A 23,779-nucleotide genomic window follows, 5' to 3' on the forward strand; every position below is an offset into this window, starting at 1 on the left:
TGCCATGTTGAGGCTGTCATTTTTAGCATCTACATGGATGTTAAAATCACCCACAATAATTATTTTATCTGAGCTCAGAACTAAATGAGATATAAAGTCTGAGAAATCAGACAGAAACTCTGTGTAAGGCATTACTGAAAAAAGTAAAAAACTGAAAAAAGTAATCGGATTATAGTAACGCGTTACTTGTAACGCGTTACTATAATCCGATTACTTTTTTCAAGTAACGAGTAAAGTAAGGGATTACTATTGCAAAAACGGTAATTAGATTACCGTTACTTTCCCGTAGGAACACTGCGTTACTGCGTTACTAAAACCGTGATTTTTTGCGAGAATGTCTCATGACAGTGACGCGACGTTCGTGACAACAGCTGTGTGCAGATCAACAATGGATCATATATCGAGTGCAGAGAGAGTATGAGCGTGCAGCGTTTAAAGCGTGGAAGTACTGACCTTACTTTGAGTTTGATTCCATAAAAAGTGACAAAAACATTAGTGTCTGTTGTGCGTGGGAAGAAAACTTCTTTTTACAGCGAAAAAACCCTAAACTTCTGAGCAAGCACAGAGTAGCTACGACGTAATGGGAAACTCACAGAGAAACTCGCAGATTCTTCCACTGACCGCTGCACACCTGCACCAGGGTAAACCTCCGCCTACCCCACTCCTGCTTTACAGGTGAAAATAGAGCAACAGGACCGCTAGTCTTTGACTTTATTTATTTTCTGCTGTGTTTTACTTGCATCTATTTGAAAGACTGAGTGTAAACACACAAAAAAAAATATTATTATTATATATTATATATTAATTATTTTATGTGCTGGAATGTGCAGAAAATAGGTTTAAATATTAAACAAATTTCTTCCAGTCAGAGAATGTTGCATATAATTAATTTTTTGCTTGATGCATAAAGTTAAAAGATTAAAACTAATAAAACAAGTTTTAAAAAGAGACTTTTCCATTTGATTACATTTTGTATGATGGATTATGTAGAAAAAGTAGAATTGGGCTGAAAGATCTATCACTTTATCACCTATTCAGGTTGTAAATCGTGTTTTTAAAAAGTAACTAAGTAACTAAGTAATTAATTACTTTTGAAAATAAGTAATCAGTAAAGTAACGGGATTACTTTTTGGGGGAAGTAATCAGTAATTAGTTACTGATTACTTTTTTCAAGTAACTTGACCAACACTGGTCATGTCAAGTATTTCTGATGGCTCGACTGTCTTACAGCAGCGTCAGCAGCTGAGCTGCAGTTCACACTTTTCATTGCTTTTAATATTTATAGTATAACTTCACTCTCTTCATGATGGCTGGCTCACGGACCAACAACATTACGAACAAGAGCGGCCCACAGACCGACTGTAGCACATACTGCTTCAAGATGGTAGTGGACACCGAGTTGGGAAGAAAGAGGAGAAAAGAAACCTGTCAGATCACCATCCAGTTTGTCAACATTACAGGGGTGAAGATTTGGAAGTGTTAGGAATCCTGAGTTTGGTCTTTGGAAGATCTTACCATGGCAGATAAACAAGCCAGAGAAGCTCTGTGGTCTCAGATGCAGGAAGCAACAAAGATGAAGACGAAGGTGCACTTTTGCATTATACATGGTTCATTATCAGTCAACAGATCTCAGTGATTCAATGAGTTTAATTTGTTTAACCTCAAATTAAACAAATAAAAATAAATTCAGGACATTAAAAAACTACTATTTAATGCCCTAAATGAAAGTATAGAAAACATTCATTTGATGTCAACCATGAAATATGGTATCATTACTCTGTTACCTAAACCTGGTAAAAAAAGAGCCTAACCCTCCTCTCTGATTTGAGAAGATGTAAGTTATTAGATATCATGTCAAAATGCTCATTAACTGCTGAGCGTTTGGTCTCGGCATGATGGAGGCACAGATGGTGGAGCAGGTGCAGGGAGCTGGAGAAACTGCTGGACTAGGCATAACGTCCAACAGAAGTGTTGGCAAACCTCCTCACGTGTCTGGTTCCTCGCCTGCACAGCTGCTGGTTTTTTCCTTCTCCTGTCCGGAAATGTATCAGAATTGTTGTCTGAAGGTCAAAAAATGCCCAACAGATTTACTTTCCCAAGTGGACCATTTGCTATAATGGTCTACTTGATAGTCATCTTTTGTTAGAACCTTTAGGATTTTTGAGGCATTACAAATTTAAATTGAAAACTGGAAACAGAGTAACCAGGCTACATAAAGACTTCCACGACTCCACCTCAAGTCCCCACTGTGCAGACTCCAAAAATGCAACATGGTAGCACCTAGAAACTGAAAATGTTGGCTTCAGTTTTGTGTTCTCATTTTTTATATCTGGTCCAGTCAAAAATACTTTTTCTCACAATCAAATCACAAGAAGAATGACTGAGAGTGGTTAGAGGCTATTTTCTGCACATTGTTCAGTTCACACAAGGCACATTTATGAAATTGTTCCTCGTCTATTGTAGGGTAAAGATCCTACAATACTCCAGGGAAAACCTGAACACTCAGACAATCAACTATGAGCAAGTACTTAGCAATAGGGCTGCCACGATTAGTCGACTAGTCACAATTACGTCGACTATCAAAATCGTCGACGACTGATTTAATAGTCGACGCGTCGTTTGAAGCTTTGTAAGATCCCAAAAGACGCAGGAATAAGTAGTAGGATTTAAGAGTGTAATAACGGCCTGAAACAGAAGGTGGCAGCACTGCATGTACAAGGATGCCAGCTGCCGTTAAACCCCGAAGAAGAAGAAGCTGTGTCCCAGAATTCATAGCGCGGCCCAGCTCAGTTTCCAACAATGGCGGCAGCTAGTTAGTTTTAATATTACTCTTATTATTCTTTCTGGGTCACAAAATAAACGTTTAACATATTTTCAGGCGAGAATGTAGCTGTGTAAACCTCAAATATCTGCTCAGTTTATCAAGACACCACATATTTTCAAAAGCACTCCGACGTTTTCGGAGACGTCTGTTACCCACTAGCTCGATAGCTAGCCGGGGGCTAGGCTCACTAGAGCCGTGAGAACACCGGACTCCCGGCAGATCGTTTTCAAACCCACCGCCGTCTTTCCCTACTCAGGTTAAACATGATATATAAGTCACTTAGATAACTTAAAAATGTTATTGTTTGGCTTTTTTTAGTATTTTATTTGTTCCTGAGTAAATCAGTTTGGCTGAGATTAAAGTTATAGTTTTTACACAGCTGAATAAACGTCAAGCAGACAGCTGATTATCAGAAGTGTGAGATGCTCGAGAATTTACTCCGGTGTCCTGTTATATTTTAGATAGCAAGGAGTTTATTAAACTTCACCGAAACAATCTGCAAATTTCATTAAAATTTTATAAACTATCATCTTGTCTTTATTTTTAGTTAGCACATACCTTAAACACTTAAAGCTGTAAGCTAATGATAGTTATATAAGAGCAGATGCTGCTGGTGCAATAAGCTGTACGTTTTACGTCCAATGGATGATGATCTGATTAGTCGACTAATCGCAAAAATAATCGGTGACTAGTCGACTATCAAAATAATTGTTTGTGGCAGCCCTACTTAGCAACGATGGAAAAACTCCTTTTCAACAGGAAGGAAGCACTGATAGATCTTTGGGAGGGGCGGCTCTGCTCTGCGACCGGTTGGGATGAGGGGAAAGAGAAGACAGCAGAGGGGGGCAGGACAACAGGCACACTATGGGAGAGAGACAGTTTAATAATTACTAATATCGATGTAAACGTCCAGAGGTTGTCTGTAAACATGCGCAAAGTGAAAAGAGTGATCAGACCCCAACTATAAGCTTTTTTTTGCTAAATCTGGATACCATTATCCTGAATCCAAACTGGGAGAGAGGAGAGGTAAGATAGATTGAGTTTTTACCCAATTTGATGATTTCAGATTTTTCAATTTTCCCAAATTTTGGAAACTGTGTCACTCACACCTTGCAAAATAGGAAGCCAGTCCTCTGATACTGACCCTTGACCCTGAACAAAACACAAGCAGCTGCTCAAAAAGCACTGATCATATGTACCTTTGGACACCTCGGAAAACGGAGAGCTGTCCCATCGTTTGATCTGGAACATAATCAGGGAAGCATATGTTGAAAATGACTTAAATAATTGTTTGATCTTTTTAGACAACAGCCCAGCAATCTTAGATACCTCTCTCTCTACTGAGGCGTAGTATTTGGACCACCAGTCGATGACACTCTCAGCTGATTCATCTGCGATAGTCCGCTTCCTGCGTTTGGTGGAACGACTACGAGTGGACTTTGCCCTGCTCTCCTGGATTTAAAACATATATACACATTTGAAAAATGTATAGAGAGCAGTTTAAGTGACTGACAGAAACATTTGTCATTGTGTGAACTAACTGTCATCTTTTTCTTCCTGGCTTCTTGCTTAGGAACGGGTGGAGCAGGTGGTGGAGCGGGTGGTAGGGGTTCATGCTCTACAGTGATCCGGAAATCTTGAGTAGCCACTACAGCCGAACTCGTCTCTGGAGAATCCTGTGACCGTCCTGGTGGACAAGAGGCAGCTGTTAGGATGCTGTCATGTGAACCTACTATTGGAAATATCCTCAAAAGAAAATCTTTGTGGAAGAAACATGTAGGAGGGAATCGGACAAACGGCACATTGACACATCAGGTAATTCAGTCTGTCTAGGTTGACCAACAAGGGTGTTTCTATTACGTGAACCACAGTCTGATTGTCCTTTAATTACATATGAATTAAGTAATTATTCATTAAGCAAGTTGTTAATCTAGCACAGTCCTTATGCGTGTACAAAAATGGTCAGTTCTACAGGAAAATGTAGTGGCTGCTTTTGACCCCAATGGCATTGTTGTTGTTGTTGTTTTTACCTCTTTATAGTCATTTTGTGGTTCATTTGTGTCAGGTGATCTTTTCCAAAGTCTCCAAAATACCATCCTCTGCAAGACTGCCATTGTTCTCCATGATGCACATGGATCATAACTAGTTGATATAATATGCATGTCATAACAAATAATTATGTAATGGATAAATACACACACTAGCATTACCCTCAGCACTGTGTGGCTCTACTGTCATGGCAGGTCCAGGGGTGCTGATGTCTTTGGGTGGTTTGTGTGTCTGTATTGGTGCAGGAAGGGCTGGAAGTGGAATCGGTTTGAAAGCTTTGAGGTTGTTGATGATGTGGTTCCCAACGAGCGTACTGCGACCAAAAGCACGCCAGTCAACAACCGTGATGCTGAGCGGAGGATGGAGATGTTCGTTTTCTGGTAACTCCTACAGGACAGTAACAGAGTGCAGGTTTTTAAGTTGTACACAGTTCCACGGTTGTGTTTTTCACAAATTCAGTCAATGCAGAAATAGGTCAATATTTCCTCATCACAGCTGATTCAGTTTACAGACCACCTGTCACCTCAAGACAATTTATATTGGTAAATACCTTCAACAATAGAGAGAAAACCCAAGCAGTCCTGTCGTGGTCTCTGGCTCCAGGGTAGGGCTGGGCGATATATCGAGTTTTTTAAAAATATCGATATATTTTTATACGAGATATAAGATGTGACAATATCGTTTATATCGATATAGTCTATGTTACGTTATAATTATAGTTGTGGAGCCACAAGTTTGCCTCTCTTTCGTCCACTTTTGTCTTTAGGCAACGTTACTCTACCTCGCCTCTCTCCTTCACTGAACACAACTCCCCCTCCTCCCCCATCCAGTGTTGCCAACTCCTCAGTAAGGAAAATCGCTATTGGCTGTCCTAAAAGTCGTTAGAAGTCGCCAAATGACGTCATCACCTAATTTGCATAATTGGTCATGCTAATGTAATTGTAACCTACGTTGTTGGAGAGAGAAATAACATCGTGGACGAGACATAAAGTGAGTAAAAAACGTCCTAAATGCATTTAGAGTTTATTTAGAACTACAAATTAAATTTATTTTAGCAATTATTGTTTTTTTAATGTCACAATTCCAACCCTGCTCCTTTACCCGGGCTTGGACCAGCAAAAGTGACCCGAAATAGACACTCTGGTGGAGTTACTTTGTGTGTGTGTGTTTATAAGTAGTTTTAAACCTTGTGATCCACAAAACAACATAAGAGTAAAAGAGTAAAAGAAGAACTGACTGCGTTACAGCACCCGCTGCTTGTTGAGAGTAAAAGCGCTTCACGTCTTTTTTTAGCTAGGGGGTCTGAAAACTCGCTAAATATAGCGACAAAGTCGCTAAGTTGGCAACACTGCCCCCATCCCCACCTGCAGGCAGCGACAAGGTGGACACGGCAAATCTCCGTTAATGAGTTACTGCGCATCGCCCCGTGCGTGGGGCTGGACAGCGTCAACGTGTTAACGAGCTAACCACGCTAACGAGCTAACCGCGCTAACGAGCTAACCGCGCTATTGAGCTAACCGCGCTAACGCCATGCAGCCCAGAGGGGCTGCACAGCCTAAAATCCTTTCATTTTCTCAAAAGTTGACAGCGCACCTTTTGTATGAATTCTCGTTGTGCTTAATGACCGCAAACCGATTTTATGTGGTACACAGCGCTCAGCAATCTGTCAAAAATGTTTTAGTACGACTTTGCTAAGCTACGGAGCTGCACCGCTTGATGGATTGTCGGAGCATTATGGCTACCGAGGAGCCTCGCGGAGTGATACGTACTGTGCTTCAACGTAATATTACCGTATTGTGTGTGTTTAAGGACCATAAATGGCACCTGTTCAGAGACGTGGTTATGAAGCAGATTTCAAACTCCAGCCTGTCAGTCACACAGTAGAACTTGGGAACAGAGCAGCTGTGAAATCTGTCTTTGTTATTATGCTCAGCGTCTGTTAGTTTACATTTTGACTGCACAATTGTGAGCTTTTTGTTATGCACAAAAACAACAGTTTTATTTTATTTACGGAGCATTATTATTTAATAAGTGCTCATAATTTATTTTTGAGTAGTTTTTTTATGTATTGCTGTATGTTAATAAAAGTGCCTGTGTGACATCTGGGAAACAGTTTTGACTAAGAACTCTCTTTTTGTTCTTACTTTATGGCTTTAAAAAAATATCGAGATATATATCTTATATCGCCATCCAGCTAAAAAATATCAAGATATGAATTTTGGGTCATATTGCCCAGCCCTACTCCAGGGTTTGAGATTTGAGGTTTCTTCTGTATTTTAGACCATTGTGGTTCTTTATTATGTACTGTTGAAATTTAACCTTCTGTTTATGCGCTTGCTCATAGGGAGTCGTTTGTTGGGGTTTTCACTCTATTGTGTAGTTTCTTTCCTTACAATAAAAGTGCCTTGATGGGATTATTGTTATATACCAAACATAAATAAAACTGAATTGAATTTCTTGTATTTGTGCCTTTAATTCCTTGCTTAGTTGACAACAGGTTTGTTCAGCCTAGTTTGGATTCTGCTCCTCCAACCTCGTCTCTTATCTTCTGTTTCTGAGCTACTTCAGCGTTAACCCTGAGCTTTCTGTACGAAAGTTTTCCAATAGTGTCTACTGTCTTTGTTTCCCAAATGAGCATCAGTAATAAATAAATAATATAGATTTTTAGACCCAACTTTATTGTGGCTGTGGTGTTTGTGGTCAGAGTTACATTACATAAAGCAGGGGTGGGCAACTCCAGGCCTCGAGTGCCGGTGTCCTGCAGGATTTAGACATTACCCTAGGTCAACACACCTGAATCACATGATTAGTTATTTAAGAAACACAAGTATTTGTACTTCTTCTTAAGTACACAATGGCTTTAATTTTGCCCCCTCTGTTAATCAGTGAAGCCATGAGACATGAGCCTGAGACATGTCTCAGGTTTTAGAGATCTTAAACATTAGATTTTAGTTTTGGGAGGATGAGACATTTTTAGTGTAGTAAGCAGAGTCTGGAAAAATGAAGCGATTATGAACAGATCCAGACAGCATGAGCTGGGAAATGAACTCTGGGCCTGATCCAATCTGAATCTGTCTAATTAGTTTTTCTAAAAACACAACAATAAAAAGAAAACTCTTTTGAAAAGAGGCTCCAAATTTAATCCTATTACTAAAAAATCTTATAATATTATTATTATTATTATTATTATTATTATTGTTATTATTAGCTATGTATGTGGCTACATTAAGGGCTACATACAGTGGGGCAAAAAAGTATTTAGTCAGCCACCGATTGTGCAAGTTCCCCCACTTAAAATGATGACAGAGGTCAGTAATTTGCACCAGAGGTACACTTCAACTGTGAGAGACAGAATGTGAAAAAAAAATCCATGAATTCACATGGTAGGATTTGTAAAGAATTTATTCGTAAATCAGGGTGGAAAATAAGTATTTGGTCACCTCAAACAAGGAAAATCCCTGGCTCTCACAGACCTGTAACGTCTTCTGTAAGAAGCTTTTCTGTCCCCCACTCGTTACCTGTATGAATGGCACCTGTTTGACCTCATCATCTGTATAAAAGACACCTGTCCACAGCCTCAACCAGTCAGACTCCAAACTCCGCCATGGCCAAGACCAAAGAGCTTTCGAAGGACACCAGGAAAAGAATTGTAGACCTGCACCAGACTGGGAAGAGTGAATCTACAATAGGCAAGCAGCTTGGTGTGAAAAAATCAACTGTGGGAGCAATCATCAGAAAATGGAAGACATACAAGACCACTGATAATCTCCCTCGATCTGGGGCTCCACGCAAGATCTCATCCCGTGGGGTCAAAATGATCATGAGAACGGTGAGCAAAGATCCCAGAACCACACGGGGGGACCTGGTGAATGACCTGCAGAGAGCTGGGACCAAAGTAACAAAGGTCACCATCAGTAACACACTACAACGGCAGGGAATCAAATCCCGCAGTGCCAGACGTGTTCCGCTGCTGAAGCCAGTGCATGTCCAGGCCCGTCTGAAGTTTGCCAGAGAGCACATGGATGATACAGCAGAGGATTGGGAGAATGTCATGTGGTCAGATGAAACCAAAGTAGAACTTTTTGGTATAAACTCAACTCGTCGTGTTTGGAGGAAGAAGAATACTGAGTTGCATCCCAAGAACACCATACCTACTGTGAAGCATGGGGGTGGAAACATCATGCTATGGGGCTGTTTTTCTGCCAAGGGGACAGGACGACTGATCCATGTTAAGGACAGAATGAATGGGGCCAAGTATCGTGAGATTTTGAGCCAAAACCTCCTTCCATCAGTGAGAACTTTGAAGATGAAACGAGGCTGGGTCTTCCAACATGACAATGATCCAAAACACACCGCCCGGGCAACAAAGGAGTGGCTCCATAAGAAGCATTTGAAAGTCCTGGAGTGGCCTAGCCAGTCTCCAGACCTCAACCCCATAGAAAATCTGTGGCGGGAGTTGAAAGTCCGTGTTGCTCGGCGACAGCCCCAAAACATCACTGCTCTTGAGAAGATCTGCATGGAGGAATGGGCCAAAATACCAGCTACTGTGTGTGCAAACCTGGTAAAGACCTATAGTAAACGTTTGACCTCTGTTATTGCCAACAAAGGTTATGTTACATAGTATTGAGTTGTATTTTTGTTATTGACCAAATACTTATTTTCCACCCTGATTTACGAATAAATTCTTTACAAATCCTACCATGTGAATTCATGGATTTTTTTTTTCACATTCTGTCTCTCACAGTTGAAGTGTACCTCTGGTGCAAATTACTGACCTCTGTCATCATTTTAAGTGGGGGAACTTGCACAATCGGTGGCTGACTAAATACTTTTTTGCCCCACTGTATACAGCAGGGCATATTAGCCATACAGCCACATCATGTGGAAATAATCACAGACACCTGAGAACGTACGGTTACTCTGTAACCTCGGTTCTCTGAATAACAGAGTCTTCACTGCAGATCAAATGATCACCGGTTTCAGGTCGCACAGCTGTTTTATAGGTAAGCTGTGGGTGTGGCCAGGCCAGCCAGAGTGTCTTAAAGAAGTATCCACATGCCAGGACCCAGGGGGGTCCTACCCCATACATACGGAATATGTAACAGGGTGGAGGGATCTCGATATACCAGAGAATATGTTTAACCCTCTCAGGCTCAAATGAAACTTTTTGTTGCTAATGCACAACCAAGTCCTGCAGTGGTACTTCTGAGTAAAACAAACTGATACAATATGTATGTTGGGTAATCAGGTTGTTAGTTCTTAACTGTTGCAAATCGGCAACGCCTGCCTCGAGAGGGTTAATAAGAACATGGGGGCGTCTGCGGAAAACAAGTTCCATTTTGTTTGAAGTCTTGAATTTGTCCTGATGCAGCGAATGTGGAAAGTCTTGTGATTTCTAGGATGTTATAATTTCAAAAAGCTGCAGCTATAAAACTTGAAAATGATCATGGATTCACTTGAAGACAGCTTGAATGTGAATATAGGGTCAATAATTTATGACGTTGATAACGGCTTGGTTGTTATTTTCTTAGATATGGGTAAATGTTCCTATATATCAGTGTGTATTGTCATGATGTGCTGTGCAACAAACCTTTATTAACAGAGAGGCAAAGGGCAATACGAAACTACACTGGGACAAACTAAAACTAACTCACAAGGAGGCACGGGTAAACCACGGGGAAATGCACACAACACTGAGGGAGATTCTGACATAAATACACAGAAGGTAATGAGGGATGTGGGAACACACGGCGAGCACAGCTGAGGACAATTACGCATAGCGAGACAGGAAGGACACGGAACTGAAAATACTGACCCAATACGCGGACCTTAAACGTAGCACAGGAAGAACACAGAGATGCAGAGAGAGAGGGCACAGAGATAACGGGCTGGGGAAACAAGGCGCAGGAACTCAGAGCTGTATGAACACAGATACACAGAGGAAGATACAGGAGCAAAGACACGGGGAGATCTAACAACCAGAAGCTAAACATAACCACCTAGGGACAAGGACTGTAAACTAACAAGGTGGACTCAATACAAAATGACAAAACACAAGAAAAACCGCCGGGTCATAAGACCCAGGATCGTGCCATATATGTTGCATTTCCCTTTTAGTTTTTGCAAGACTTTAAAGACTTTAAAGGGTCATGTGCTAAATCAGACCTTCCCAAAGTGTGGGGCCCGCCCCCTAGGGGGGCCGCAGAGCCATTGCAGGAGGGCACGGTATGAAAAGGGAAAAAAACAAAAAACAAAAACAACGCTTGGACACTGCTATCACAGGGCCAACTTCATTCTAAGCCAAAGACTAGAAAATATGGTGAAGCAAATCTTCCCTTTGGTTTCACCTGCACAAGTGCCGAAGTAGGTCTCCCCTGCTTAATTGCTTTTCCCTGCGTCAGGAGCAGCGCTGGGCACTTCATATCACGGACAAACAGGATCCCACATTCTTGATTTTTAGTTCAAACACTTGTTGTAATGACTAACTACTCCTGACATTTTAGAGATGTTAGCTCTTTATACAGTAAAGTTACAGCAGGATACAAATAATATCAGGCTGATCCTGCCACGATTTGTTCCCCCTGTCTAAATCACGGACAAACAGTATCCCACAGCTGTTTATGTTTTTAAACCCATTTTGCACAGAGAGGCATTTTTGGAAAAATGTATTGATAGCAATGTTGAATATTATTACACAGGAAAAAAACAACTACATGTAAAATAATTACATCGTGACACCTCTGCCTTTGTAAATAGAGGGACTAGTAATTACTACCTGTAATTTATTGCAGATTACTTGTATTTACTTAATTGTTTACTAAATGTTTGAGGTGTGAAATAAACAGCAATGGAGCAAAATATGGGTGTGCGTGGTTGGAGGATGTGTTTGTGCGTGTGTGTGTGTGTGTGTGCGTGCGCGGGGGGGGGGGGGGGGGGCGCAAACATTTTTCTTGTAAAACAAAGGGGGACCTAGCAAAAAAAGTTTGGGAACCACTGTGCTAAATAAAGAAATCTTGTGGAATTCTGTGATAGAAATTAAAAGTAGCCGTGAGATCGAGTAGAACTAAGACTGAAAATCTTTCTCTATGACTGCATGACAGGTTCTGAGATGGTTACGTATCACAAGTACAGTCAGTTGATTATTAAGTATTAATTCAGTTATATTTTGTCCAATTATTTTGGAAAAAAAAAGTTTATAACTACGACTACATTATTTTTTCTTGAGTAGTCGTGTGATTTTAGCACATTTCAGAGAAAAAGTAACCATTCTGTTGATGGTTACTTAATGAAATAACTAAGTATTACCTAACAAAATTACAGGGCTATTAAAAAAAATAAAGTAAGCAGTGAGTAAAACAATATGATTGTAAATGAACAGCAGTCGACCAGATCATGTTGTGTAGTAATTATGTCAAACAGTTTTGTATCTTGTGCTGTATTTGCTGATATAAACTGAGATACTATAACCCACACTACACTGTACTGTTTACAATGGATCTAATTCCTAAATAGTTTACTGAATAATACTGAAAGTCTGAACTTCAATCACATCTTGATTATTTGAAAATCATTGATGCAAAATGATTGCATGATCTTCTCTCGCCCCAACCAATCACAGCAGATGGCCCCGCCCCTCCCTGAGCCTGGTTCTGCTGGAGGTTTCTTCCTGTTAAAAGGGAGTTTTTCCTTCCCACTGTCGCCAAAGTGCTTGCTCATAGGGGGTCATATGATTGTTGGGTTTTTCTCTGTATCTATGAAGCGCCTTGAGGTGACTTTTGTTGTGATTTGGCGCTATATAAATAAAATTGAATTGAATTGAATTGAATTGAATTGAATTGAATTGAATTGAATTGAATTGAATTGAATTGAATTGAAAATGAAAATCAGTACCAGCCCTGGACATTGGCTGGGCTCCAGTTTTAAAATGTTAGCAATCTGTTTGTCTCACCAGCTCGATGGCATCAACGAGTGTGGTGAAGTTTGGGTTGGACTTGTACTTCTGAATAACAGAAGAGCGTAGCGTTTTACCAGCACACTCTATAATGACCTAGAGAAAGACAGATAGTAATTAAGCTTGTTGTGATCCTGGACACCAGCATATCAGGTCCTAGAGAGAACACAGGTACATTGTAAAGATTGTGTTTGTACCTGTGGCCTATCCACAGACAGAAGTTGGACTTTCTTCAGTTCCCTCAGACCCCAGAATAATACCTATTGAAAAAAATACAGTTTTTATATATTTATTTGGGGGAGTGGTGAGAAAAAAGCCTCAAGTCCAGACACGTGCACACATTCATGTACTCAAACCTCTAGTCTGTAGGTGCTGAGGACAGGCCTGATATATGCAGGAACTGTGTAGATGCCTCCATCTTGTTCCTCTAAGTCGGGCAGACTCTGCTGTTCAGAACGTGAGATCTACACAATCATAACAAGATAAGATTTCAGTCAGGAGTCAGTCATGCAATATTATGATGGAGCATGCATGGTTATTTAAAAGACTGACCTGCAGCAATTCAAATGCAGCCAGCAACTCTCCCCCTGGCTGGCTCCCACAGTGCAGAGCGTTGTACTGCAGAGTTGGAGGTGTGTAGGGAGCAGAGGACAGACAGACCTCGGGCACTGCCACTGTGGCTCCCAGATACTCAGCCTTTCCCTGCACACACCAGAGTGAGCTCAGAGAGGGGAGAGTCAGGCGGGAACATAGCTAAAAATAATAGTTCAAATAACTTTTATTTGAATTAGGGATTACCAGTGCGTCGTCATCATACACCTCTATGAGGACATGTGGCGGCTCTCGCTGGATATACTGCAAATCTCCACTCAGCAGCAGACGGCTCATTGGCAAACACTGATTCCATGTAGGACTGAGAGTCTGACTGATAATCTGACAACACAGCATCACCAAGCAAATCAGACTTGGACAAGACCAGATGGAAAGCAAACGAAAGCAGCAAATTCTGGAAGTCCAGGAAGGTCCAACCTTCATGGAACAGAACTGCTTTTCCAGCATATCCTCAAATGTTGAGTCAGACTGGGGTGCTTGAATTTCACATTTACAATTTGTCAGGGCACATTAACCTACCGAACGAAGCCAACCAGGACATACTGCTGCCATGAAGGAGTATTTATGGCTACATAGTCCCATACACATCTGTAAAGCACTGTGTGTCCATTTTAACATTTTAACCGTCTGACCACCATTTGGACATATTGTAATGAACCATGTTATCATCTATTACCTAATTATCATCTTTCCACAAATGGAAACACATGTTATCAACAGACAAAATATACTGCTCAAAAATATTAAAGGAATACTTTTTAATCAGTCTCTAGATGCAAACAGCAAATGCCTCTCGGGCTTCACGGTGCCAAATCTGGGACGCTCTACCAATACTTAGAACTGAAGAAGCTTCTCGATGACAGGTGAGCATCTTCAAGAAACTTAAAGAAGTCTGGTCGCTTTTCTTTCCAAGCTCTTTAGCTCGCCATGACCTGCATGATTGAGAACCTTTACAGAACTGTTACACACTGTGCGATTTTTTCAATCGCGCGATTCAGCTCCTGCTCAAACTGCACGATTGACTCGCAGGGGTTAGAAGTTCGTAGGTCACAATGCTCTGATGCGACCCGAGTGCTCACACTGTGCGTCCATAAAATGAAGGTTATAACAGAAATTCTGTCGCTCGCTCTCCTTCTCTGTCTTTCACTCACGCACACCACCGCCATCAACTTTGCTAAATTGCTAATGAAAAACATGATCAGCTGTGATTGAGCAGCAATATCCATCCAACTATTTTCACGGTTGTGGTCGTGATAATTTTGTGAGGCCACATCGAAAAGGCTCGAAAAGTGCCTCCATCGCTTGTGTCCAGAACACACGCTGCACCAGTGTTGCCAACTCCTCAGTAAGGAAAATCGCTATTGGCTGTCCTAAAAGTCGCTAGAAGTCGCCAAATGACGTCATCACCTAATTTGCATAATTGGTCATGCTAATGTAATTGTAACCTACGTTGTTGGAGAGAGAAATAACATCGTGGAAGAGACATAAAGTGAGTAAAAAACGTCCTAAATGCATTTAGAGTTTATTTAGAACTACAAATTAAATTTCTTTCAGCAATTATTGTTTTTTAATGTCACAATTCCAACCCTGCTCCTTTATCCAGGCCTGGACAGGCAAAAGTGACCCGAAATAGGCACTCTGGTGGAGTTACTGTGTGTGTGTGTTTATAAGTAGTTTTAAACCTTGTGATCCACAAAACAACATAACAGTAAAAGAAGAACTGACGGCGTTACAGTCAGTGCGGGAGCAGCGGCTTCGCTCATGCGCGATTCATTTGCAGTTTGGACGCACAGGTGTGAACATCTCCTGCCCTGATAGCAGCTGGGGGAGGACTATCCCTGCCCCTGAGCACTTTGGCACGGGCGAGGTGCCCACGGCAGCACCCGCTGCTTGTTGAGAGTAAGAGCGATAAGCGCTTTCACGTCAAAAAGTCATAAATAAGGCTCCAATAACACCAGAAGAAGTTGCCAGATTTGTCGCTAGTCGCTTTTTAGAAAAAAAGTGGGGTCTGAAAACTCGCTAAATATAGCGACAAAGTCGCTAAGTTGGCAACACTGTGCTGTGCTGCGCCGTCTTTTTCGCTGACATTTGTGTTTGCGCGTGCGCAGTGTGAGAAACTGCGGTGACACCCTCACGACCAAGTGATTGATCGGGAGCTGGTCGTGAGGTGTTAATCGCTTCTCGTTACCCCACGTATACTACACGATGCACGACGCACGATGAAGGCCAAAACCGGGCCGATCGCCAAAACGGTCGCACGACTCAAAAATCGGCTCAAAATGGGCCAAAAATCGCAGAGTGTGAGCCCAGCTTAACACATTACCCAGTGCATATTAGTATAGATACCACATTATTTTTTCCCAGCGGGAATCTTTTTCTAAGTGTTCCTTTAATTTTTTTTTCTACACACACAAACACATACAACACACACTTACATTGGTGGTTTGACTGTGTGACTGAAAGGTGACTCGAGCAAAGGGATCTGACAAGCCAGTGTTGTCAGCAGCGATCAGACCACGAGCCTGATACATGTGGCACCTCAACTGGAACTGATGCTGCTCTGCAGACACACAAACACAGCTGGAAATGTAAAACCTTAACGATGAACGGTGGGTACACATAAATTGCTGTAGTTATTTCCATGTGTATTACACGAGTTTTGCTTTCAGAAGGAAACATTTAATTTAATGCAGTTGAGTTGTCATGATCATCCATTCCTCCTGGTACTCCCGCCATCTCTCCCTCGGCTCTCTTTTCTCTCTGTGTATGTGCGATAACCACACCACATCTTTCAGGGCCACGATCGCCCCGGGGCTCCTCCCTCTGACCAGTGACACACCTGCAGTAATCAACTCACCTGTTCCTCATCTGACGTTCCTTTAAATACAGAGGACGTTCTTTCAGCCATCGCTTGAGCGTTAAACCAACGGCAGTAGATACTCACCTCCAATCTTTAAGTCTGTTTACCTATTTCCATGTTCCCTTTTCCTCATCCATCCTCTCGTCTGTCCAGGAGACTGATATGTTTGTCTCGTGGAGGGTTTTGTTGAGAGGAGAGAGGGGAGAGGTTTCCATTTCATTGTCCCGTTTGAAGACGGAGGATAAATCTACCGGACTATTGTAAATGGATTTTTCCCCTTTTGATAGACACTGTAAATAGTACCTGCACTCCACTGTAAATAAATTCGCTGAACTGGCATCCTGGGTCTCGCTTTTGAGTCCGTCTGCTCAAAGGTTATGACAGAGTGCTTGGACTCCGTTCAGCACTCTCTTGTCCAACAGGAAGCTCAGCTGGTGAGCGTTTTCCAAGCCCTGGTCAACGACGTGCTAAAACACTACCTCAATAGGTTTGTTTTCATTTATTTAGATGACATTCTGATTTACCCCAAATCTCTTTCTTTACACGAGTCACATATCCGTTTGGTGCTGCAACATCTCCTAGATAACCTGTCTGTGGAGGGAAAGTTTCATGTTGACTCCGTCTCCTTTGTAAGCTACATTGTTGAGAAAGGACAAATTTGGGCTGCCCCAGCAAAGATCCAGACGATAAATGATTGTCTCACACCAACAACCATCGATATCGTGTCGGATTGTGGTCCTCAGTTCACCTCCAGTATATGGAAAGAGTTTTGCACTGTCCCGGGACCCCTGGCTAGTCTTTCCTCTGGTTTTTACCTGCAGACCAGCAGCGAGCTGGGAGCCTCCCTTCGTTGTGTGGTGTCCTCCAATCCTTCCACGTGGAGTTCCCAGCTAGCTACAAGGCTCTCATCGTTCAAGGCTTCCCTGGGGTATCAGCCGCCTTTGACTTTGACTTTGGAGGGCAACACAGGCTGCTCTGCATCAGACCAAAGAACTGAATAAACGATGTGTCGTCACAGGACTACTTACCGGGTCAAAGAGCATGGCGTGGCGGGTTGGTGCAGCCGACCGTTAGCTTCTAGGGTTAGCTTCTCCACCGTATTTCATCCCAGATTTACTTTAAACCTTTCCAGTTTAGTTAGAGTGCTAACCAGTATTGACTGGTAGACTAGTAGGAGTTGTTTCAAACCTCACCGTGTGACTCGCCATGACTCCCCTAAATGGCCTCCTACTACCAGGCAGCACACTTTTAGCCTTCATTCCTAGGTGTAAGGTGAAGACCTTTGCTCAACTTCCTGTGGAGGGATAGACAGCAGAAGTGACCGCCTGATCTGTACAATAAATGGCACTTGTAAGTCACCAAATTGCCATTTGGGACCACCGGCAACCCTCCTGCGACACTTATTCCTCACAGCGACGGGTCCCGGACCACTGAAAGGGGAGTGAAGATGTGTATGAGTTTGTCCATCCTGCCTTTTATGTGGACAACTGTCTCCAGTCTCTTCTGACTCTGCATCAAACTAAACAACTCCTGGACAAATGGAGAGAACTTCTGGCTACTGGAGGATTTGAGGTATAACAGTGAGCCAGTAATGTTCCTGAAGTGGTGTCCCACCTGCCTACCACCACATTAGCTCCGGCTGACTCTTTAATCAAGCCAATGATGAAAGTCAATGCTTGGGCTACGCAGTGATTGTCCCAATGATACCTTGGGTTATAACCATTGCCCAGTCTTCTACACCAGTGTGGCCACACTAGCTGGGACGAACCTCTCACAGTACCCTTCTTGCCACTTGAACAGAGTAGAAGAAGGAGCCGACGGGACCTACCTTACCAACTCTCACTTTTGAGGTGCATGTGTTCTGTGACACATCAGAAAAAACTAATGAATCTGTAACTTATCTGAGGATCACATGTTTCCATGGAAATATTCACACTTCACCCGTGATGGCCAGATCCCGTGTCTCCGTCATCTCAAACGAAGTTGTCTTCTCGGGCTCGGTGCTGCTCTGACTGGAATGCAGGAGGCTAACACTCTCAAAAGTGAGCTCATGGTACCACTGCAGACTGATTACACTGGTGTGCTGGTTTGTTCTGAGTCCTGCTGTTAAAAAGTCTTCGTCGAAACTTGAATTACTGATGATGGCAGCTACATTGTAGCCACAGCCACCCTGGGGCGCACTGACAGAGGCGAGGCTGCCGGACACTGGCGCCACCGGGCCCTCTGACCACCACCAGTAGGCAACGGGGGAAGTGTTGCCTACTGGACAAAACAGCTCTGGTCTTTGTGTTGATTGCTTCAGTCCCTTCACCATCAACGTAGGCACAAGAAGAAGTGCCTAACCACCAGCTGTGTAGACCTGGACTTACTGCTGAGTCTTGACTCTGTGTAGACTCATCTCCTGTCAGGGAACTGAAATATAGTCATATCATAGTACCAGTTTCTTAGGTGTGACCAAGTTGTCATCATTATGGCCATTATGGTCTCTTAGCTGCCAAGCTTATTATTCCTCTGCTTCATATGCAAGATGAGATGTTCTTGTCCTAGTACAACATGTATGTATGATGTGTATTTGCTGCTCAAGGGCCCAGTAGCTCTTGGTGAGTCATGGGGCTGCCCCTGAGCTGACTGGTGTGTGTTTGTTTCTACACCTAAGCACTTTTATTTAACATTCACACGCACAAACACACTACAATGGATACATAGAAACACACATCTGTCATGAATTTAGATTAATGTTAAAACAGTTGAGTTCGTGACAACTATAGGGTTGTGTTTTTAATTCTATGAGCCATTTGAAACACTGGAAACTATGTACATATTTTCCATGTCTCTACATATCTGCAAAAGTTAGCTTCAGTCTCACCTCTGCAGTGCAAGTGTGTGGGAGGGCTGTTGGCATCAGCGCCCCCTGTAGCTGGAGTGAATCCTGCAGGCAGGTTGTCCAGCATGTGGCTCGAGTCGCTGCAAGCTCCAAACCACAGATACACATCCAGTTTCGCTTGGACTGATAAGCCTGTAACACGCTTACCTGGAGGCTGCGTGCACACAGACACACACATGCACACACAGAGATTATTTTTCATCTGGAAGCCTTCCTACAATGGATAAGACATGTTCTGCGTATGCGAGTTTACCTTGAGAAACAGGGTTATGACCTTGCCACAGTTAATTCCTCGGGCCTCCTGCCTGCTGGAGTACAGCAGGTCTCTGGTTCGAACCCGGGCGTATGCAACACGCTTGTTGTTGCTCAGCAGCCACACAAACATGTCTGGAACTGTGTGCTGGGGCTAGAGATTGTGAGGATGTACATGTGTGGATGAGAAAAGTTGTACACAACTATACAGCTTCACAGCATCAGTCATCTGAAGTTTCCTTATATCACAAGACAAACTGCAATGTCCGTGAGAGCACCAGAACCATCAGATACAGCTAACAGATACAAACCTCCTCCACAAGAAAGCGGAGTTTATGTGTGAGTTTTGTTGCGTCCTGTAGCATTTCTTTCACACCACCAGCATTTTTCTTCCTCCCTACCAGGGACTGTGCCTCCCCTATCATACTTTCCTGCAATACACATACATCCATTATTGTATGCGGTGTTGTATAAATGCTGTGTACTTGTTAAGATTGTGTAATGCGCATTATGCATATGGAATACTAAACTGCAAATCTGGTCGCACCTGCCCAGGAGTTGTAAATAAATATCTTACATACTGGACATTTTTGACAACACACATCAATATCCAAAACAGTTTAAGTCTGCAATGTGATTGAAATTTACGGAGCCCCGCAGGGGACATGGGAGGAAAAAAAATTAAGACGGACTTTTGCGAGATCTCGCAAAACTAACTCGGGATCTCGCAAAACTCTTGCGAGATCTCGCAAAACAAACTCGGGATCTCGCAAAACTTTTGCGAGTGTTTTGCGAGATCTCCCAAAACTTTTGCGAGATCTCGCAAAGCAAACTCGGGATCTCCCAAAACTTTTGCGAGATCTCGCAAAACAAACTCGGGATCTCCCAAAACTTTTGCGAGATCTCGCAAAAGTTGAATTCCAACAATGGCGGCAGCTACTTAGTTGTAATATTACTCTTTCTGGGTCACAAAATATACTTTTAAGATATTTTGAGGCGTGAATGTAGTTGTGTAAACGTCAGATACCTGCTTGGTTTACAAGACATCACATATTTGCAAAAGTGCTCCGACGTTTTCGGAGATCTGACACCCACTAGCTCGAAGCTAACGGGAGGTCGAGACCTACTACAGCCGGGAGGAACACCGCTTTCCCGGCACATCGTGCCTCGACCTCCCGGTCGGCTTGTAGCTGGCGGCCTCCGAAGAATGCGGCTAAAACTTTTGCGAGATACTGAGTTTGTTTTGTGAGATCTCGCAAAAGTTTTTGCGAGATCTCGCAAAAGTCCGTCTTAATTTTTTTTTCTCCCATGTTCCCTGCGGGGCTCCGTAGAAATTTATTATAATTGGTGTGTGAGACTTTTTATTCATTTTGCATTGGTACTGAGGTAAAAGCAGACAAAAGTTAATTGAGATGTAAAGGACTGTGATAAGAACTTTACTTAGTTTTCCTACCAGCTCCTGTTTACACATGGTCAGGCGTTTCTTGTCCAGCTGTGTTAGATAAGTCGACTTCAGCTCAGCCTTCAACTTAGCCTCCGCTGCTTCAATGAAACTCCTGACAAACAGCCAAAAACATATTTAGCACAAACAGAATATAATTCTTTTTCTCTCTAGTTTGCAGTGTTGACTAAGACTGCTGCAAAATGCCTCTTCAGTGAAATGTTAACAATTACTGAGCTTTCAAAACGAAAGTAAAATAAAGAAAAGAACATTCGTGCTGACAGGAAGAGAAAAGTCTGTAATTAATAGGGGTGGGGGAAAAAATGGATACTGTGTAGCATGGTGATATTTTGTTTGCTAATAATGTATCGATACAGGGACAGCAGAAATCGATATTTTGTTACAAAAAGGTTTTTGTGCTCTGACTTCAGAGCATGTTGATCCTTTTTCTGAGCAAGAATCCTGACATTCCTTCACTGTCCTAATAAACATGACAGTTTACTTATTTTAATTTAAGACATGTTTTATTTGAATTAAGTTTAAAACTTTTTTATTTAATGTAAAATTATATTTTGTTTTAATTTACTTTCAAATTCTTCAGTTGCTGAAGGGGCTGCATAGTTTTCATAAACTGCATCGTTCAGAATAGCTATAATTGTACCAGATGGTTGATTCAGTTAAGTTGGACTAGACTGTAATACAAACCGTTCAGTTTGTCAACAATCAAACTGAAATGAGAGAAAGACTGAGTGTGAGACTTTGATATTAGAGAAAATGAATATTGATAAAGTTTACCTTTATGTACAGAATCTGAATATCGCAAATTATTTTTAAAAATTGCAATAATATCGTATCGTGCGTTAAGTATTGTGATAATATCGTATCGTGGGATGTATGGTGATTCCCACCTCTAGAAATGAAGATCTCGAGTTTCTCAAAGAGACCGTGGTTGAAAAAGCTCAGGATCTTATCGTTTGCATTTTGTTTAATAAGGTGGTAAACTTGGAAAACCTGCCTGAAACATTGCTGTTATTTCCCCAGTCAAAAAACTGGTCGAGGTAGGACAACAAAAACAGAACCATAGGGTGAATGGTAAATGGACTGGTTCTTATTTAGCGTTTATCGGCTCTATCTGAGCAACTTGCCTCATTCACAAGAGCACTTTTTTCTATGCAAGTAGTTCCTGTCTAACATTCACACACATTCATACTCAGATCCACTGGTGAGAAACCTGGGGTTAGTATGTTGCCTAAGCACATTTGGCATACAGACTGGAGCAGTCAAGGATCAAACCACCAACCTTCTGATAAGCAGATGACCTGCTCTACCTCCTGAGCCACCCAACAAGGCGTGTCACAGTAAAAATAGATGCAACCTACATGTGACCAGTAAGGCTGGGGTGCTGGATGTGAAAATGAATTTTACCCGTTTTAGAATAACGCTGTAACGTGACAAAATGTGAAATAAGTGAAGCACTGTGAATAGTTTCTGGATGTGCTAGTCACTTTAACCTCTATTGTACATCCACTTTAGATTCAACTGCTGTACTTGGTAGCCTGGACTAATAAAGACGTCAGAAGCAGTGGATTAAAGGTGACACAGATGATGGTGGAGCTGCCTGCCATGTATCAGGAGTAGGTGGAGGAGCACCAGCAGCAGCTGGACCAGGCCGAATGCCAGACAGAAATTCTGGAAAATCTAATTGTTCATGCTGGCTCTCCAGCAGTGCCACCACTTCACCCAGGCCCTGCAGTGAGGCTCCACAAGATGGGGGAAGGAGATGACACCTGCCCCAGTCATTCCAAGAATGGTTTCGGTCATGGCACAGGAAAGCCAGTGTCCTGAGGGGGAATGGTCGCTGTGGCAGCTGTCAGGGAAGACCCAGGTGGCAGCACTCAGCAAGCCTGACAGCAAGGAGGTGATTCCCAGATGTCTGTTGGGCAATCCTGGACCAGCTGTGCCTCACCTGAAGACCACCGCCATCAGTTCTGGAAATGGGACCGAGGGATCAGACCTTTGTGTTGCTCTCACCGGTGATGTGAGCTTGTCCGACACCGACCTTGTGGAGGATGAAAGTGATGATTCGCTCCAGAGATTTCCCACTAGAACGGTCTTGTGACGACACTCTAAGCTCAGCCTTCGATCAAGCGATGAAAATTGATGGTCAAATGATGTGCACTGACATAACCCTGACATTTTCACATGTTGTGTTTATTAGGGACAGACTGTATTGAGACACCACTGCACAGAAAGAGCACACCCAGTTATGTTAAAAATCTGCTGGGAAACGTTTTTCCAGTTGGCTCATTATAACCTGATGTCTGGTCACATGGGATATGACAAAACTCCGGATCCAGTCCTGGCCCGATTGTCTTAGCCAGGCATCCACAGGGAGGTGGTGGATATCCTATCTGGAATGTCAGCTGGTGAACCAGTCAGCCATTCTGAGGGCATGTTTGTGCCCATTACCAGTAACGGAGGTCAAAAGAATCAACCTTTTGGGATTTACTTACCAGGATGATTGAGCATGTATCAAGACACTGAACTGAGGTCTGTTAGCTGTCCCCCCACAATCCACTGGGCATTTTGACCACTCAGGCCAAGTCTTTTTTGTCCTGGCTGTGCGGCTGCCGTACCCCACAGTCGTGCCGTGGCAGAGTATGCTCTTGATCACAGCTCTGTAAAAGTACTTGTGCAAGTGAGGTCCGATTCAGGTGGATGATGTTCTGTTCTACTCTCACCACCTGAGGCCGGTTGGTGAGAAAGTCCCTGATCCATGGTATCCAGGTAGTCAAACAGAGAGCAGCTCTCAAGCTCCACCACAGTGTCGGGGATGTTGTTATCTCGGTGACAATCACAACACAACTGTCCAGCCGGATCTCGTCTGGCTTGTTAGCGCGGGTCCT

General features: G+C 42.7%; 1 protein-coding gene across 1 annotated transcript in view; it reads right to left on the minus strand.

Annotated features, from left to right (window-relative positions):
* The window catches only part of fer1l6 (fer-1 like family member 6), a 65,699-nt gene that overhangs the window by 15,173 nt on the left and 26,747 nt on the right, over positions 1-23,779 (minus strand). Inside the window, exons 18-31 of the mRNA XM_085136079.1 lie at positions 20,886-20,988; positions 19,744-19,863; positions 19,434-19,586; positions 19,163-19,334; positions 15,872-15,996; positions 13,623-13,757; positions 13,377-13,526; positions 13,181-13,288; positions 13,022-13,084; positions 12,822-12,920; positions 5,035-5,260; positions 4,366-4,511; positions 4,154-4,276; positions 4,024-4,066 (exon numbers count right to left, since the gene is read on the minus strand). Coding sequence (XP_084992205.1) covers positions 4,024-4,066; positions 4,154-4,276; positions 4,366-4,511; positions 5,035-5,260; positions 12,822-12,920; positions 13,022-13,084; positions 13,181-13,288; positions 13,377-13,526; positions 13,623-13,757; positions 15,872-15,996; positions 19,163-19,334; positions 19,434-19,586; positions 19,744-19,863; positions 20,886-20,988 — 1,766 coding nt within the window. The remainder of the gene's footprint in view (positions 1-4,023; positions 4,067-4,153; positions 4,277-4,365; positions 4,512-5,034; positions 5,261-12,821; positions 12,921-13,021; positions 13,085-13,180; positions 13,289-13,376; positions 13,527-13,622; positions 13,758-15,871; positions 15,997-19,162; positions 19,335-19,433; positions 19,587-19,743; positions 19,864-20,885; positions 20,989-23,779) is intronic.

Source organism: Neolamprologus multifasciatus, chromosome 16 (genome assembly GCF_963576455.1).
Source record: "Neolamprologus multifasciatus chromosome 16, fNeoMul1.2, whole genome shotgun sequence".
In the NCBI taxonomy this organism is placed as follows: domain Eukaryota; kingdom Metazoa; phylum Chordata; class Actinopteri; order Cichliformes; family Cichlidae; genus Neolamprologus; species Neolamprologus multifasciatus.